Source organism: Chinchilla lanigera, unplaced genomic scaffold, assembly GCF_000276665.1.
Source record: "Chinchilla lanigera isolate Chin_1 unplaced genomic scaffold, ChiLan1.0 scaffold00099, whole genome shotgun sequence".
Classification (NCBI taxonomy): Eukaryota; Metazoa; Chordata; class Mammalia; order Rodentia; family Chinchillidae; genus Chinchilla; species Chinchilla lanigera.
Genome location: NW_004955500.1, coordinates 3,062,096 through 3,079,497, shown reverse-complemented (window position 1 = coordinate 3,079,497; position 17,402 = coordinate 3,062,096). Strand labels below are relative to the sequence as shown.

Genomic DNA, 17,402 nt, shown 5'->3' with positions numbered 1-17,402 from the left:
TTTTCCTGGGGACAGGAGAGCCTGCTGGTTTGGCTGGGGTGTTCCTCAAGGTCCCCAGGGGGCTGGGATCTGTACTAAGTCAGGAGGCTGCCTGGTGAGAGGAGTTGGAAGCTTGCCCCTCCCTCAGGTGCTCAACTCTCCCCCATCCCTTCTGTCTGCCTGACATCATAAACATTAGCTAACGGATGGGTCGTTATTTTAGAAAATACAGATAACTTTGATTGTTTCGGTGCTGTAAGTGTTCACATATTAATCTGAATAACTTGTCACTTAAAATTATTAAGTTACCACCAATGTTTCTTATCTGCTGTAACAGGAAAAAACAAAACATTGGCCTTTCAACTGGTGTTAGAAGTACTTCAGTTAATTCACTATGAGCACATAGTTACAAACAAAAGAACTCATACAGTTTTGTTCTCTGCACACTGAGATGATTTTCAGTTGGACTTAAAAGACTGTGGGTATCTTCTTCCTCATCCACTCATCTTCTACCTGGCATAAATGTGCAGTACCCTGGAAAAGGGGCAGGTTTTGGGAGTTAGTCAGGCCTGGTTCAAATCTCGCTTTGTTGTGTGCTCCATCTGTGATCCTGATCGAGATGTTTGACCTCTGAGACAGACACTATCTTAGTGTGGAATATTTGTCTGATTATTTGTAATTTCTGAATGCCAGTGAGGATTAATTTAAATAATACACATAAAAATCTGGTATATCCTGGCCTATCTTCTATTGCTTTCTTTATCAACTTTTAAGTTTCTTTCCAGTCGATAGCAAGTCTAATGGGAATCCTCAGATCTTTAAAATACAGCTATATCCGAGTACTTCAGCAAAATTTTAATGGAAAAATATTTTCTGGTCATTTAGATCCATGAGTTTACTTAGTATCTCTTCAAATGTATTGCAGGTTCAATTTGTTTAATAAGTCTATTATGTTTTAATTATCACTATTAAATGGAATGATCAATCAATCAATTAATCAATAGAATTATCTGTAGAGAAAAGGATTTTCAAATTTCAGTGGATTGACACTCATTTCAAGCAATATTTAATTAACTTTTTGCAAATATCTGTAATCTACTATAGGAAAAATAAGGCACCAGGCCTGCTCATTTTATAGAGAAAAAGGCAGACAAATACATTACATTCAGTATAGAAATTGAGGGGCCGGGGATATAGTTCAGTGGCACAGTGCCTGCCTGGCAAGCGTGAGGTTGTGAGTTCAATTCCTGGTAGACCCCCCCAAAAAAAAAAAATCAATATAGAAACTGAGAAAAAAGTGTCCTGTGAGAACACAAAGTGCTCAACTGCTAGTTCCCCCGGAAGCTGTGAAAGAACCATTGGCATGGTTGTGATCATGTGACATTCAGCATCATATACTACTCGTATTACAAGATGCCACTCATTTACCAAGTTAAAAATACTTAGAAATGTCTGCTCACCTCACAGGACACTTGCAGAACAAGTTACGTGCAATCCAAGCTTTCACTGTGTGCATTTAAGAGAGATATATCCAGAGAACTTTAAAGAGATCGCTTTGATTCCAAACTACTATTGTGGCCCTGGCCTAGGACCACCAATCTCTTGCTCAGAGGTACAACAACAGAGTAAAACACAGACAAAACAGATATTTTAGTTACAAGGGGCACCAGGATGGTCAAAGCCCAATGGCAGGCTGGGACATGAGGCATCATGTCCTGGGCCTTTATGAGGTGCACAGCATGCTTGTGGGGTGCTGCTGGACTGCAGGAAGCAGTGGGGGTGAACTGCTGACTCAGTCAATGCTCAAGAATTGAGGAACAATGAACTTTTGGAAAAGCAAACAGGAACAAATCAGGGTTAACTGGTGACCTGATTGTCTGCTAACTGCAACTACTGAGCTGGATGGGATGTGCCTGAGTCAAGTCCTCAGCTGTCATGTGATCTTGCTCTGAGGCCCCAGAACTTCACGGACTGTTTGCTAGTCTCAGCTCTGGCCATTGGCTTAAAGATTAATCTGTCCTTAAGCCAGCCAGGGTCTCACGACAAGTCATGAAGGCCTGGAAAAACCTCTCAATTTATTTTTATGCAAATGTATTAATATTAATTATTGCGGGGCAGGGGCTATAGCTCAGTGGCATAAGCACTTGCCTGGCAAGCCTGAGGTCATGAGTTTGATTCACAGTACCAAAAAAATAAATTATTGCTTGCTCTATACCACATCAAGCTGGTCCTCAGCAAAACTATCACTAGTACATATGATTTTTGATAAATGATTTATTATATGTAATGGAAAAAGTTAAAGTACTCCTTTATATTTATGAATTTTATAAATATTAGGATATAGGTGTTTATAAAATTATTTTAATTCTGTGAGTACGCCAAAGTATGTCACGATATAGTACTAGTGAAAAGCACTGATCATGATGTGCTTGAATTGAGAAAGCCGAAGTTTTTAATTATCCCTAAGAAATTTTCTGCAGAATTTAGCAGCAGAAAAAGAGAAATTTTGCTTCAATATGGGTGTTGGGTAGTTATCTGGGTTCAAATAAGGAAAGAGTAACAGTCTTCCTGAAACTCACATCAGTTATATACACACAAATGTCTAAACTTTCTCAAAGTTACTAAACTTTCTTTTTTGTTTTTGTTTTTGTTTTTGTTTTTCTTCTGGTATCAGGAATCAAACTCATGACCTTACACATGCCAGGCAAGAGCTTTTGCCACTGAGCTAAATCCCCCAGCCCCTAAACTTTCTTAAATGCATTGAGGCCCATAATCTTCTGCTTTTTTATAAAAAGAGAGTAAAAATTTTTTAAAAGAATTAAAAACAATACAGAATTTCAAAACAAGATGATTGGAAATCAACAACGGCTGTTATATTGCATATTGTTATCTTCAGAGTAGTTGTTCAGATCACCACATATAAGCGTGCAAACTTGGTCAAAAAAATTTAAGAAAAAAAAATTAAGCATTAGCTGTTCCTTTCAATAAACCAACAGAAATTAGTAGTACAATTATCTTAGCTATCTTGTGCACATATATATATTTTCCCCCATCCTTTTTTATTTCTTTTCTCCTTCCCCTCATCCCAGTTGTTCTTCCCTTTTGAGCAGTCTCTGTTATTTCCACGAACCAGACAGACCACATCAGGCATCTACACCCACATGATCACATGTATCGCTAAGTCACCCTGTGACTGAGTACTCCATGTCCTCAAGGCTACAAGGCTACAATCTTAGACATGTGCAAAAAAGATAAAATGCTGTCAACATTAATCTTTCTCTGCTCTTTTATTTCTTCTTTTATTTATTTCTGGAAATTTTATTTCCAAATTTCTTCCCTTCCCCACTAGAGAGATTCAGGGATCCATTTGTTATCCTTGTAAATGATCACATTTGAAACGTAACAAAATAAGAACTGATGAGCAAACCACGAAAGGTAGGTTTAGGTCAGCTCTGCCACTACTTGAGTTATTTCACCTCTATGACTTTAGCACCTGAATGCATTTTTATAAACTTTACTAGAGCCAAGAATTTGTGAATATGGACTTCATATTAAAGATTTCGGGGCTGGGGATTTAGCTTAGCGGCAAAAGCGCCTGCCTGGCAAGCGCAAGGTCGTGAGTTCGGTTCCTGGTACCGGAGAAAAACCAAACCCAAAAAAATAAAAAAATAAAAATAAAATAAAAAAAATAAAGATTTCAGGACCTCTATGGAAACCTAAGCTTTACTGTATTCAGATATGTGTATGTTTTCCTAAGCATAGCATTTCATCCTGTGAAAGTAAAGGCATTGACAAAAATCAAACCTATTTAATTTTTTAAATTCTTCACTTCAGAATAAGTCACTTCAAGTAGTAATAAGTATACATTTTATTCTTTTGTAACTTTATGCTTCTTGTAGAAAAAACAGGCAGGTTTGGTGAAGATTTAACTATTTGGCTGTATATATTTCTCCTGTATTTACGAGTGAGCGGTGCACTTCTCCCTCCAATCTTCTAATTATGAGGACAATAAAGTGGTAATATGCATGAAGTTACATATCTGCAGAACAAAAACTGGTTGTTTCGGGGACTGAGGATTTAGTTCAGCAGCACAGCGCCTGCCTGAGAAGCACAAGGTCGTGAGTTCAATTCCTGGTACTGGAAACCACCCCCCCCAAAAAAAAATGATTGTTTCATATTTGTCTACACTAATATATTGATACCATGTGAAAAAATATACCTCCAATTACATGCTGATTAGAACTAAGAAGGTGGAATATCTGAAAATATATGTAATGGATAATCTTTGTCCTAAATTTATTTTTATTGTATTTAGGCAACTGCCTTTATCTAGTTCAGACTTTTTTTTCCACATAAAGGACCACAGAATGATTAAAGTATAGATGACAACCTGATTTTAGAATTCAGCCTCAGCCTACAGAGTTCCATGCCTTAATGACGCACATTTCGGTTTAACCACCCAGCAGACATGACTGTGATAATAGAGAAAATCAATGCTGCTGGGTCAGACATACCTTCTGAAATAGCATAAGGGGAAATGCAATACTGTTCTGAGAAATAAGATAGGGTAGCTCATCTTACAGTGAAGTCTGCCACCCACCAAGCTTTAGAATTGAAAATCAGAAAAACCTGCGTGAACGGAAGACACAGAGACAGATGGAGTCTTCTGTTTGTTTCCGGCTTAGCAAAGCTAAGACAACAAAGGAAATAAAAGCTTGGCATTGATTGTGTCTACAACACTCCACTGAAAGTGAATTACTAGATCCACTGTCACATAACTGGTTCAACCAACTCCCCTCCCCCTAGGTATTTAGTGACTTAATCAGTAGACGTGGTATAATGTTGCCTCTCTTCCTACAATTCTGTGTCTGTAGCTTCTTGCTTATCAATGTATGCAACACATCACAGAGCGTAGAACGATGTGGTGCAGAGATGTATTTCAAACTGGAAAAACAAATGATAAGAGAGAAAAGGAAAGCTGTAAAAATAAATAAAAGAGCAGAGGAAGGTGTTATTAAGATGTGTGGTTCTTTTAAAATATTTTGGGCTGGGGATATAGTTCAGCAGCATAAGTGCCTGCCTGGCAAGTACAAGGTCATGAGTTTGTTTCCAGGTACTGCAATAAATAAATAAATAAATATCTTCAATACATATATCACTTCAATTTCTATTCCCAACCCCATTCAAAAACATATCAAAACCTGAACTGAGACCATAAGGGTAATATCAAAATATTAAGATTAAATGAACATATATCAAATGGAAAAATAAGAAATGTAGGCTAAGGAGGATAGGGATGCGGATATGGGTATGGATTGGTTATAAATGAGAAAAAATGTGCCTAAGAGTACATTGTATTTTCTAGTGCATGAGATGAGAAAGGTTGACAGCACTTACTTTTATGTACTTCCTACTTCACACAGCAAATTGATTCACTCAAACACTTAGGACTAATCATGCACAAATGCGCAGAAGTGAGAGTCTCTTTGTATAACTTTACCTGTAAGTTTTAAAGTGCATACAGGGAAAAAACAAAGTATTCTTTCAACAACACTCTGATGGTGCACTTAAGATTCTGCTGACTCAAACAGGGCTCCTTGAAGAGTGAAACCTTCTTCCCCACAGTTTTGAACTGCTGAAGAAGTGCACACATACACCCTAATTTCTCTCTCTGTGTGTTTGTTTGTGTAAAGGATGCTATTGAGTTTTGAGTGTTGACTTTGTATCCAGCTACACTACTGAATTTGATTATTAAATCTACAAGTCTTTTGGTGGAGTTTTTGGGGTCTTCTATGTAGAGCATCATGTCATCTGCGAATAATGATAATTTCACTTCTTCCTTTCCTATTCTTACTCCTCATTTCTCTCTCTTGTCTAATTGCTGCCACTAATGTTCCCAGCCCTATAGTGAAAGGGAGTGGTGACAGAGGACATCCTTGTCTTGTTCCTGATTTTAAAGTGAAAGCTTTCAGTTTTTTTCCATTTTGTATGATGTGAGCCATCAGTTTATCATAGATGGCTTTGATCAGATTGAGGTAAAGACCATCTTTACCTATTTTTTGCAGAGTTTTTATCATGAATGAGTATTGGACTTTATCAAAAGCCTTTTCTGCATCTATTAAGATGATCATGTGGTTTTTGTCTTTGGCTCTGTTGATGTGGTGTGTTACATTAATTGATTTGCATATATTGAACCATCCCTGCATTCCTGAGATGCATCCCACTTGGTCATGGTGTACCATCTTCTTGAAGATTTGCTACATTCTGTTTGCTAGTTCAGTTTATTTTCAATAATTTTGACAACACTTCACTTAAAGAACTTTAGTTCATGATAGACAAGTCATTTTTAAAGGGATCATCATCACAGGGGTGTTCACTTTAGAAGTCTAGGAAATATAGCAGATTCTGCTTGATCAAATCACCAAAGTGAGGCATTGACAATTGGTGGCCAAGTCATTTGTGTCTTGCCAGCTAGTTTCCAAATCCCCCAGTTTCCTAACCCCTGTTCTACCAGCCACTCACTTACGTCAGTCATCTCTCCAAAGGTTTAGATGATCATGATTGGTGGGCAAGAATAAGTAAAATCAGGAGTAGAGAGCAATGGAAAAGCATACGGTATAATGCAGAAGAACACTGGTGCTTACGATTACCTCCCCAATCCAAATACATAGCATTGTGTTCACTCCTCCCTTCCCATAAGCCCAGATGCCAAGCCCAGGTGACTGCTCAAATGTCACCTGAGATGATAGCCCCAGGCTTTGAGCTCAGAATCCTTACCACTTGTACACAAAATGAATATTTGTTTTTAAAAAATCATTGCAACCAGAAACAATCTACAATAGTAGAAGGTCTATTCCATGTAGGAAACTATGCAAAGTAGCAGATGTCCCAAAAAGTGACACATTAAAATTTGAATCTACACAAATTTTAAAAGAACCACACACTTTTAGGTGACAGACAGCCTTATTTTTACTTTCTCTTGCTCTGCCTTCCTACTCTTCCTGAACAACCAGTCACTGTCTCCTGTGTTCAAAATGATGTTGCTGATGGCTGATGGTGCTGTTGTGCTGTGTGCAACTGTCGCAAAAAGACAGATGCACAACCAGCAGGGCTCTACCTCCAGCGTACGCAGAAAGGCAGCCCTTTGGTTTATACCTCCTCCTGCAATTTTCACAGCCTGTCACCTTGTATGCTACATGACACCTTGATCCCAAACAACAGACCTGCTTTTCACTTTATGATCTGCAGTTGCCTTTTCCTGGCATTTTATTGCCAGGCTGCCTCATTTGAAAACATACCTCTGTGTATCCTTATAACACCTCTCTTCTGTCCTCAGCAATTCGCTCTGCTTTAGTCCCTCAGACAGCTGATAGGAGGCACTCCATTGTCAGAACTGAGGCAACTGATGATGACAGGCAGAGTATGGTTTCCCCCATTCCCTAAATGTCTCTGACCGACTTCCAACAAGACTTAAAAGTCTTAATTGCTAAGGTACTGATAACCAAAGTTAAAACATGAAATGTCCCCATACGTTATCAGGAAAGAATGAACAATAATCTAGTCATGGGTACTATTTACTTAACATCATTTATGAGCTCTCACTGTATATAGCCGTCCTTGAAACTGAAAAACTCCTGCATGAAGTAATTGTTGTTCCCATTTTCCAAACAAAGAAATAAACTCCTGGAAGGGTTAGGTAATTTTTCCTGGGTGATGGCTCTAATAAGTGAAAGGATGAGATTTGGACCCAGATCTGTCTCAACACAAAGCCCAAGGTTGCTGAGTTTTTAGAGCGTATCAGGATAGCCTTGGTCAGTCATTCACACCTAGCTCAGGAGCTGAAGTGCTCAATAAAAATGTGATGAATCACTGAATGGGCACCTTGCTGTGAATTAGTTTACTAGACTGGCTTCCAGTTACCTGGCAAGTATTCTGAACAAGCAAGACCCTGGGCAAGTGAGCTGCTTTAGCAGGAAGGAAAGGTATAGTCCAAAGGACAGGACTCAGCACCAGGAGGCCCAGGTGAGTCACAGATCAAGGAAGCCTGGAATCTTTTAACCAGAGGAAATACAGCCTCTCTAACAAATCGTGCTGGGAAAACTGGCTATCCAAATGCCGAAGGCTGAACTTAAACCCATAGCCCTCACTAGGCACTAAACTAAAATAATGGATTAAATATCTAAATGTTAGGACGAACACTGAGTCTTCTGGAATACAAAAAAGGTCAAACTTTTGAGGACATAGGTATAGGCAGAGACAGTTGCCTAAGAATTACTACCAAGAATCACTGCAAATGGAATGACATAAAATTAAAACGCTTCTGCACAGCAAACAACAAACAGAGTAAAGAGACAACCTACAGAATGAGAAAAAAATTTTGTCACTACTCCTCAGACAAAGGACTAATAACTAGAACATATAAAGAACTAGAAAAAAAGTAGCCCTTCCCTCATATTTAAAGACCCAATTGAAAAAAGGGCATGTGAAGTGAGTAGACACTTCTCAAATGAAGAAATACAAATAGCCAAGAAATACATGAAAAAAATTCAACATTGCTGGCCATTTGAGAAATGCAAACTAAAGCATCACTGAGATTCCACCTCACTCCAGAAAGAATGGCTACCACCAAGAAATCAACAAATAACAAATGCTGGTGAGGCTGTGGGGAGAAAGGAACCCTTCTCCAGTGCTGGTGGGAATGTAAACTGATAGAACCACTATGGAAACGCCTCAGAAACCTAAAAGTAGAAATTCCATTGACCCAGCTATTCCCAAGAGAGGTAAAGACATCATAATACATGATGTTTGCATATTCATATTTATAGCAGCACAATTCATAACAGCTAAGTCTTGGAAACAGCCTAGATATCCATCAACAGATGAATGGATAAAAAAGTGGTATTTAACACAATAAAGTACTACTCTGCCGTAAAAAAGGATAAACTTGAATCATTTGTAGGAAAACACATGCACCTTAATAAGAGACCATAATGTTAGGTGAAATAATTAAGACACACAAGCTTAAACATCACATGGTTTCTCCTATATGAAATATATATATATATATATATATATATATATATATATATCAGAATAAAAGACAGATAGTAGGAAAAAAGAGAAAGATAAAATGAATTGTAATCCAGTGCCGATGATGCATCTAACCGTGTACCCTGACTTAGTACATTGTCTTACACGTTTTTCTATGTTCTTTGGCCTATCAGTCTAGTTTTAAATCTGTACATATAATAATTAACTTTATAAGGTCATATAAGATAAATAAATTAATCTGATGCTGGAAAAATGCAAGGGGGACGAAGAGGGGAAGGAACAGAAATGTGATGTAATGTACCAATCCCTACAGTGAATGTGATCATTATGTCCTGCAAACATGCACTAAAAAAAGTAAAAAACAAAAAACAAACAAACAAAAAAACCCTGAGAGGCCTGGAGAGAAGAGAAATATCACACAAATTCTACAATGTTAGAAGCATGGTACATAAGTGAAAAGAAAGAAATGAGTCAGCAAAGATGCAGAAGTACCCAGAACAATTCCAGGCTCGCAGAAAACTGCGGCTTCATCACTTCTTTCCATTTTTAACAGCTTTCATTCAACACTGCACAGCCAGGCAGTCCTGTAGTGAGATTAGAACCCACAGATTTTCTCACTGGGAAACACTGCCTCCTGCGTGCACACTCAAACTTTGAACCCTTAAAAGTACAATTTAACTCACTGAGAGCTGTATCTGTCTCATGAATATGACCCATTATTTCCAGTGTATTTCTGTTCCAGCCCTGAGCTAAACAAAAGATCTGTATTCTTTGGAACACTGTATTTCATCTCCATTATAAACATCTAAGATGCGCTGTAACAATAACAGCACACCTGAGAGTACACTGGGGAGTCCTCCTGTCTGTTCTACTCCTCTGTGAATGAGCTAGAATAGTTCAGGGGAGAGTATCAGGGCACTGACAATGCCTGTGGAGGAAGGGTAGGAGGAAAGGTAGGCATGCAAGGAGAGAGAGAAAAAGGTAGTTTTTAAAAACAAACGAAACCAAGGTGAAGGTGGACTGCAGGGTATGTGAGGAGGGTCGGGAAAGTGAGCTGTGATCTAACTGGACCTGTGCCATTGTTCTGTGAGAGAGCAGTTCAGGGAAAAACAACAGCTAGTGAGTCAGAACTCTGAAAGGAGCTTTTCAAAGAGAGAGTGTAATGAGCCCTGCGAGAAAGCTGCACTGCTGAGACCCCAGTGGGCGGGCCATGTCACCGGGCCAAGGTGCGGAACAATAAACTGTTATGCTATCTCAGAGAGAGAGGAGAAAGTGTTTGGGATGCAAAGGGTGAGAAGAAAACTAGTTCAGAACTTAATGAAAAGCAACCGGCCTTATGGGGAGGGTTGGTCAGAGTATCACCTGTGGGCAACTGGGATGGACCACCATGTCTGTACCCGTGAGTTGGGGACACAAAGAATGTTGTGTTGTTGCTGCTGCTGTTGTTATTTTGAGACAGGATCTCAGTATGTAGTTCAGGCTGGCCTCAAATTTGCATCAGTCTTCCTGCCTCAGCCTCCTGAGTGCTGAGATTACCTAGCTCATGAATACTGTAGTTCTACAGTGAGACCCGATGGACTATTGGACCTGAGAATCTGAATGATCCTCTCAGCTGCTTCTTAATGAGAGAGCCCAGTCTAGCTCTAGGCTTAGCATTAATTGGCTTAACAGGTTTGATCAGAATTGTCAAGTGCAAGGACTAGGGATGCAGGAGGCAGAAACAAGAACTGTGTTGTCTCGCGAGACCTTTGCTGATGTGACTGTTAAACAGGAGAGAAAAATTTGACACTTTTCTCACATTTTTCTTTCACTTTCCTCAATGTAGTAAGGCCTCCATTTTACAAACCAAATAAACATCCCCCCTTTTAGGAACCTGCTGTCCAAGTTCTCGCTCTAGGAACTAAGACACTGTATACTAAGGTATATTTATATACAAGTTTGGCAAAGCAAAATACATCACTTATAAAATATATTTGGCTATTTGTAACAGAATGGAAATAATATGGTTTTAATAGAATGAAATTATTTTTCTTGAATGTAAAATAATTCTGGAGGTATGGGAGTCACAGTCAACAAGGACCCAGGTTTCCTCCCATCTTTCTTTTCTACTACCCAAATTTATGGTTTTTGTCACTAGGTTGCTTCAGGTATAAGAAGGTAGAACTCCAGCCATCACATCTTCATTCCAGTAGAAAATAGGAAAAAGTGGAATTAGGAAATAAAAAGGCAATCTTATCAGCTAAGTAACTATATCCGAAGCAGTCTTTCAAAAGATCCACACAACTTTTTAATCCTATTAGTCAGAACTTAATCTCATCTAGCTGCAAGGGAAGCAGGAATACCAACTTTTAGCTGGGCATCTTGCTATACTAAATTCTGTTCCCATTATTAACTTAAAATATTAAGAACCAAGTCTTTCAATCACACATCTGTAAATACAAGCCACCACACTGATGTAATCAACTCCTGAAAATATAGGGTACATTGACACTTCCTTATAAAGTCTTTGATATGGAGCAGTACTTAGTAAAAGGAAAATGCATTTTAGATCCAGACCATGAGCCCATGGCTTTCAGTAGTTTCAAAAGGAAGTTTAAAATGGACCTGAAGGGCTTTACCTCTCCCATAATCTTGCTGAACATTTCTCCCCAGTGTACCTGTCAGTTTTTTGCTGTGGGTTTCTTTCTATTTTATCAAATTTATTTCTACAACACATAATAAAGTAACAAAAACATGCAAACAAAACCTTGCTATGCAAACTCAACTTTTCAATGGCCCTTGCACCATCTTCTAAACAGATCACAGAACACAATCCTAAATTCTTCTAACATGGAAATGCTAGAATCTGTTGTGCATACAAAAATACTTAAAGATCACAAAGAGTTGTCCCTCATCATGGACTCAGTACTAGGCGCTATCTTCTGTATATGCTATTTAAACATCAGAAGAGTTTGCAAAGTATTAATTAGCATCACTTGCAAAGATTGAGAAATGGAAAAAGAGCACTACGTGTTCAAAGTGGTTTACAAGTGTTCCTATTAGTCGTTTAACCCATCCTACCCCATGTGAGATGGTAAGAGATTTAAGATGCTGTTACTAAGACGCTTTTTCAACCCAGGGTGAAAATCTCCTCTAAATAATATAATAAAACCTACTTGCTCTGTGCTTTCCTGCATTTTGATTCCAATCTGCATCCCTATTATCAACAACTCTTTTCAACTAAAATGTTTCAGTTCCTTTATTAAGAGTTCAAGATTTCTACCTACATTCTCTTCCAGTACATTTAGTGATTCTGTTTTAATATTTAGATCTTTAATCCATTTTGATTTTAGTTTAGCACATGGTGATGGACATGGGTCTAGTTTTAATCTTCAGCATGTGGAAAGCCAGGTTTTCCAGCACCATTTATTAAAGAGGCTACCTTTCTTACAGTGAACATGTTTGGCCCCTTTGTCAAAGGTAAGGTGGCTGAGTGTGTTTGTAGCTGTGTCTGCATCTTCTAATCTGTTCCACTGATCCTTGGGTCTGTTTTTTTTGCACTAAATTGTGGAAACAACCCAAATGCTCATCAGCTGAGGAATGAATAAAAAAGATGGGGTATTTTTATACAATGGAGTACTACTCAGCTATAAAGAAGGATAAACTCGAGGCTTTTTTTAGAGGTAATGAATGCAACCAGAGACCATACTCATAAGTGAAATAAATCAGACTCACATGTGGAAACATCATATTGTCTTCCTAGTGTAAGAACCTGAAAGAGTAAATAAAATCTGAAAGGTACAATAGATATTGTGAAAGGGAAAGAAACTGCTCAAAAGGAAAGAATGACTGGGATGAGGGAAAAGAGAAGGAAGGGAAAAAATTTATATATATATATACACACACATATACACCCACACAATAGCTGAGATGATGGTGCTACTAATTTCTATTGGTTTATTGAAAGGAACAGTTAATGTTTAATTGTTTGATCAATCTTACATACCTATATCTGGTTATCTGAGTAATCAATTTGTAGATAACAATATGTAGTACAATAACCATTGTTAATTTCCTATCACCTTGTTTGAAACTCTGTATCGTTTTTATTTTTTGTGTGTGTTGTTTGTTAATTTAGTTTCGTTCTTTTCTCTTTTAAAAAAAGAGTTACACATCATTTATTAGGATTACTTCAGTCCAGATTTCACTCAGCAGAGGGAAAAAGAGATATTATTAGCTCAAAGTGATCTTTAACCCAAGCTCTTTGTTCTGTTTCTTCAATGACTCATTCCAACACTGCCAAGCCTTTCCAGAATGAAAGAATCCTCAATCTCATTTTGTTAAGTTTCAGCAATTTGGCCATGGTTATATAATTATATGCATGTACTAAAAGTTAAACTTGGTCAAAGTGTGATACCTAATACTTGAGTCTTATTTTTATGACCCAAAGAGTTCCTTTTATTATTTGATGCTTTATAAAACAGTGATATTGTACACTTATAAATTTACAGTAATACTTGGGTTCATGAATGCTTCTTTTTGTTGAACAGTTTGGTTCACTAACAGAAGTGTTTGGCAAAATTTTGCTTCTGTTCATGAACTTGGCATTGGGTGATGAATATGACTGGGCTCATCTTCCCCAGAAAGGTGGAACAACTTGAGTTCGTGAACCGAGGCACCACCGTATTTAAGAAATCAACTTTGAATAGTTGCCCCTGATTTTTCAGAAATTCAGCCTACTTGCTTTGTTATCATTGAAGTTATTTCTCAACCTACTTCATTATAATGTACAGTATTGTATTACACGTAATGCTAACCAGCAGATATGAAATCTGCTATACACTGAATATCTAGTACATCAGGAGCTTTATAAAGTCACATCTCGCTTGATTTCTATAACCAGAAGACATCAGTATTGATATATGACAAGAAAAAAAACTGAAGCTCAGAGAAGTTATACACTTTCATTCAGGGTTATAGAAGTTCTTTGTGGCTTTTAACAAATAATGCAGAATTTTATAATATAATTAGTTCCCAAATTAAATAAAAAGTGCTTCTCTTCTAATAAAAGTGTCCAATTCAGAGAAGAAACAAGATAGATGAATGATTTTTACAGTCTTATGTATATAGGCACTATAGTCAAGCATGTGTACTACCCATGCTAATGTACTCATCGTATTATTCCTACTATATAAAGAATTCACAGTCTACAGTCTTAGTCTATATTTTTAAATCATTATTTTACAATTGACCAGAGAGAAGTTCTAGGTCAGAAGGCAGTCCACCGGCCAAATTCTTTTTTTTTTTTTTTCATACTTTTTAAATGTTAAAATTGAGCTTTTATGTAAAATTCTGATTTTTTAAACATAAAATTCTAATTTCTGACATCACTTGAAAGCAGGGCCGGGGATATAGCTCAGTGGCATAAGTGCTTACCTGGCAAGCCTGAGGTCATGAGTTCGATTCCCCGTACCAAAAAAGAAAGAAAATTGGAAGAGCAGTTACCTGGGCTTGAGTTCCCACGAGGCCTCGGTCAGCTGGAGGTGCGCTGTAGCCGCTCCTTTGAGATGGAGCCTGTCTTCCTGAACAGCAGGCTCCACCTGTCACCTTCATTAATTTGTTACCTAACTGTGCCTGGATGCATTTGGGTTTGTGACCTTGAAGTCCTGTTCTAAGTACCAGCTTTCCCAAATGCTAAGCTTATTTTCCAGGTCCAAGACCCATCTTCCCTCCCATGGCAGCTGCCTGTTACACCCGAGCGCTGTAATCAGCCAGCCTGGCCAAAGCCGATTCGACCTCTGAACCGAGCAGAATCACCTAAACGTTCTCCTAGGAGTGTGGAGCTGGGACTTAGTAAAGTTATTTCATTGCTGCATGTAGCTAGAAGTGTGACTGCTAATGTGTGTAAAGCAGACAGAGTCCATGTGGAGAAAGGCAGGGAAGCAGGGATGAGGCGGGCCCTCAGGACCCACAAGCTTCCGCTGTACGCTATAACACACCCCCGTTTGCATACACTGTCTTAAAATGGTGTCCATCCCCTCTAAACATTTGTTTTACCCTTGAAAACTGCTAACTTCCTCTCTCTATGCCTGTTTCCAAATCTCTGAAAGTTTAAAAAAAAAAACCTAATTATTTCTCATCCATCTTTCCACTCAAGATTAGATTAGGGCACAAATAAGTGTCTGTATATTTATTTGAAAAGAGTAAAACACTACAAATCTAAGGTAGTATTTCAGAAGCGCTCTGGCAAATGTTTTCACAAGTGACACACAATAGATGCGGAAAAGTAGGAAAATGTGTGTGTCTAGGATACAGCAGTGCGCCCGAGGCCCTTGAAGCTTAGTGGCAGAAAACAAGTGCCCTCTGGAAGATGGAAAGCCAGGTTTTCCAGCACAGATCGGAAGAGCACACGTCTCTTGAAGCTTAGTGGCAGAAAACAAGTGCCCTCTGGAAGATGGCAGGGTGGCCCCAACATAGATGTGATATCGGACCTCCGAGTGATAGAGGGGAAATAACTATAACTCCCAATCGGCTAGGTGTCAGATATGCCAAGATCGCGTTCCCCAAAATCTAAGAATGAATTGCGAGGACAAGTGAGGTTAAGCATAGGACATTTTATTGAGAGAGCTCCGGTGGGGACCTGGAAAGTGGGTTCCTCACCAGCCCACTCTCAAAGAAAGTTTTATAGAGCCAAATCAGGAGGTGGATACAAAACCACCAACTAGGTGTAACGTGGGTCAAAACTACGATCAACCAGTAAGGTTACAGGAATAATCGCTTGGGCAATATTGATCCAGTGGGGAAGCAAGTCATGTAGCAGTGTACAGGGAAAGAGGAGGGCCTTTTTGGAAGAGACAAGTCGGGAGGTCCTAGTCCTAGGTGACTGATGCTCCTCTAGACCTTAGTGGACCTGGTAATACTGATTATAGTATATTCCTTATCCCTCGAGGAGGTATGTAGGTCCAGTCATTCCTTTTTTTTTTTTTTTTTTTTTGTTTTTCTCCGGTACCGGGAACCGAACTCACGACCTTGCGCTTGCCAGGCAGGCGCTTTGCCGCTGAGCTAAATCCCCAGCCCCCAGTCATTCCTTCTTTACCTTGAGGTGTGACCTTGAACAACTGCGCCTCCAGCCACAGCTGTGATGTGTTCTCATCTTCTGCACTGGTGCCCGGCCTTCGAGGGCCCAGCCCTGTCTGCCTGCCTACAATAGTCCCACCAACTTAGGGGTCTAAAGACCTGGACTTCGCTCCTCTTCAGGGCTAAGCATTAAGTGCTCCTTTCTAAACACGACCATGGAGGAGTTATCGCTTCTCTTCGGGACTTTTGCACAGTGTCAACTTCCTTAAACAATTTCCCTAGTCACTGGGAGATGAATCAGCCAAAAATTTCCGAATGAACTCTGCAGTCTTTTAGGTGCTCAGGGGCGCAGTCAAAACTCTAAATTGCCAGGGATATAGCTCAGCGGCACATGCACCTGTCTGGCAAGCATAAGGTCCTGAGTTCGAGTCCCAGCACCAAAAAATGTGTAAATCAGGGGGAACAACTTGGTTAGGACAATTGCCTCCTTACATTTCTTAAATCCGAACAAGTCTTAAGACTCAGATTAAAATTTGCTTATTTTTGAATGTGATGACCTGTTAAGGAAGTAGATGTTAACCTTGCTTGCCATGGTCTCTGTAAAGAAAAACAACCGCAGTCCTGTTTAGGAACTAATTTAAATATAATGTATTCAAAGTGGTTTTTGTGAGGTTGTACTTACAGTATATTGGTCTGAATAGTATTTCTTTCATAGGGGATTGTCATTGTGTATGTTTATCAGTGGAAGACACTAAAAACAAGACCTACCTTTTCTACCCAGGAGCAGTAGAAGAGCTATGCAATCAATACTAAAATTACCTGTCCAAAAAGAAAGGGATGTTCATAAAGCCGTAACATGAAAAAGGAACTCGGTCAATACCTGGTGTTACCAGACAAATGTATCCGAGTGAATTCTGAGTAATTACTTGATGTCTTAAAAGGGTCCCCCCTAAGTTATCCCGTTCTAAAAAACAAGGCGAGGAAAGAGGGAAAAATTATGCCTTAATGTATGCACAGGATAGCTAAGATAGTTGTATCTACTGCTTTATTGAAAGGAACAGTTCACGTGGAATTGTTTGATCAATCTTACAGGCCTGTATTGGTTTATCTGAGTGACCAATTTGAAGATACAATATATGATGCAACCACCACTGTTAATTTCCTGTCGCCTTGTCTGGAAATATGTATTGCTTGTATTGTTTTCGTGTTGTTTTGTAAATGTTTGTGTGTTTGTTAATATGCTTTCGTTCTTTTATCTTTAAAATAAAAAAATTTTAAAAATTAAAAAAAAAGAAAAACAAGGCGGGGAGCACCCT

At 38.7% G+C, this 17,402-nt stretch overlaps 1 protein-coding gene across 1 annotated transcript in view; it reads left to right on the top strand.

Moving 5' to 3' along the window:
* Positions 1–8,698: 8,698 nt before the first annotated feature.
* Twf1 (twinfilin actin binding protein 1) overlaps positions 8,699–17,402 on the top strand; it is a gene marked incomplete in the record, with an annotated part of 20,772 nt that continues 12,068 nt past the window's right edge. Inside the window, 1 exon segment of the mRNA XM_013505631.1 lies at positions 8,699–8,759. Within this exon segment, the coding sequence (XP_013361085.1) occupies positions 8,699–8,759 (61 nt within the window).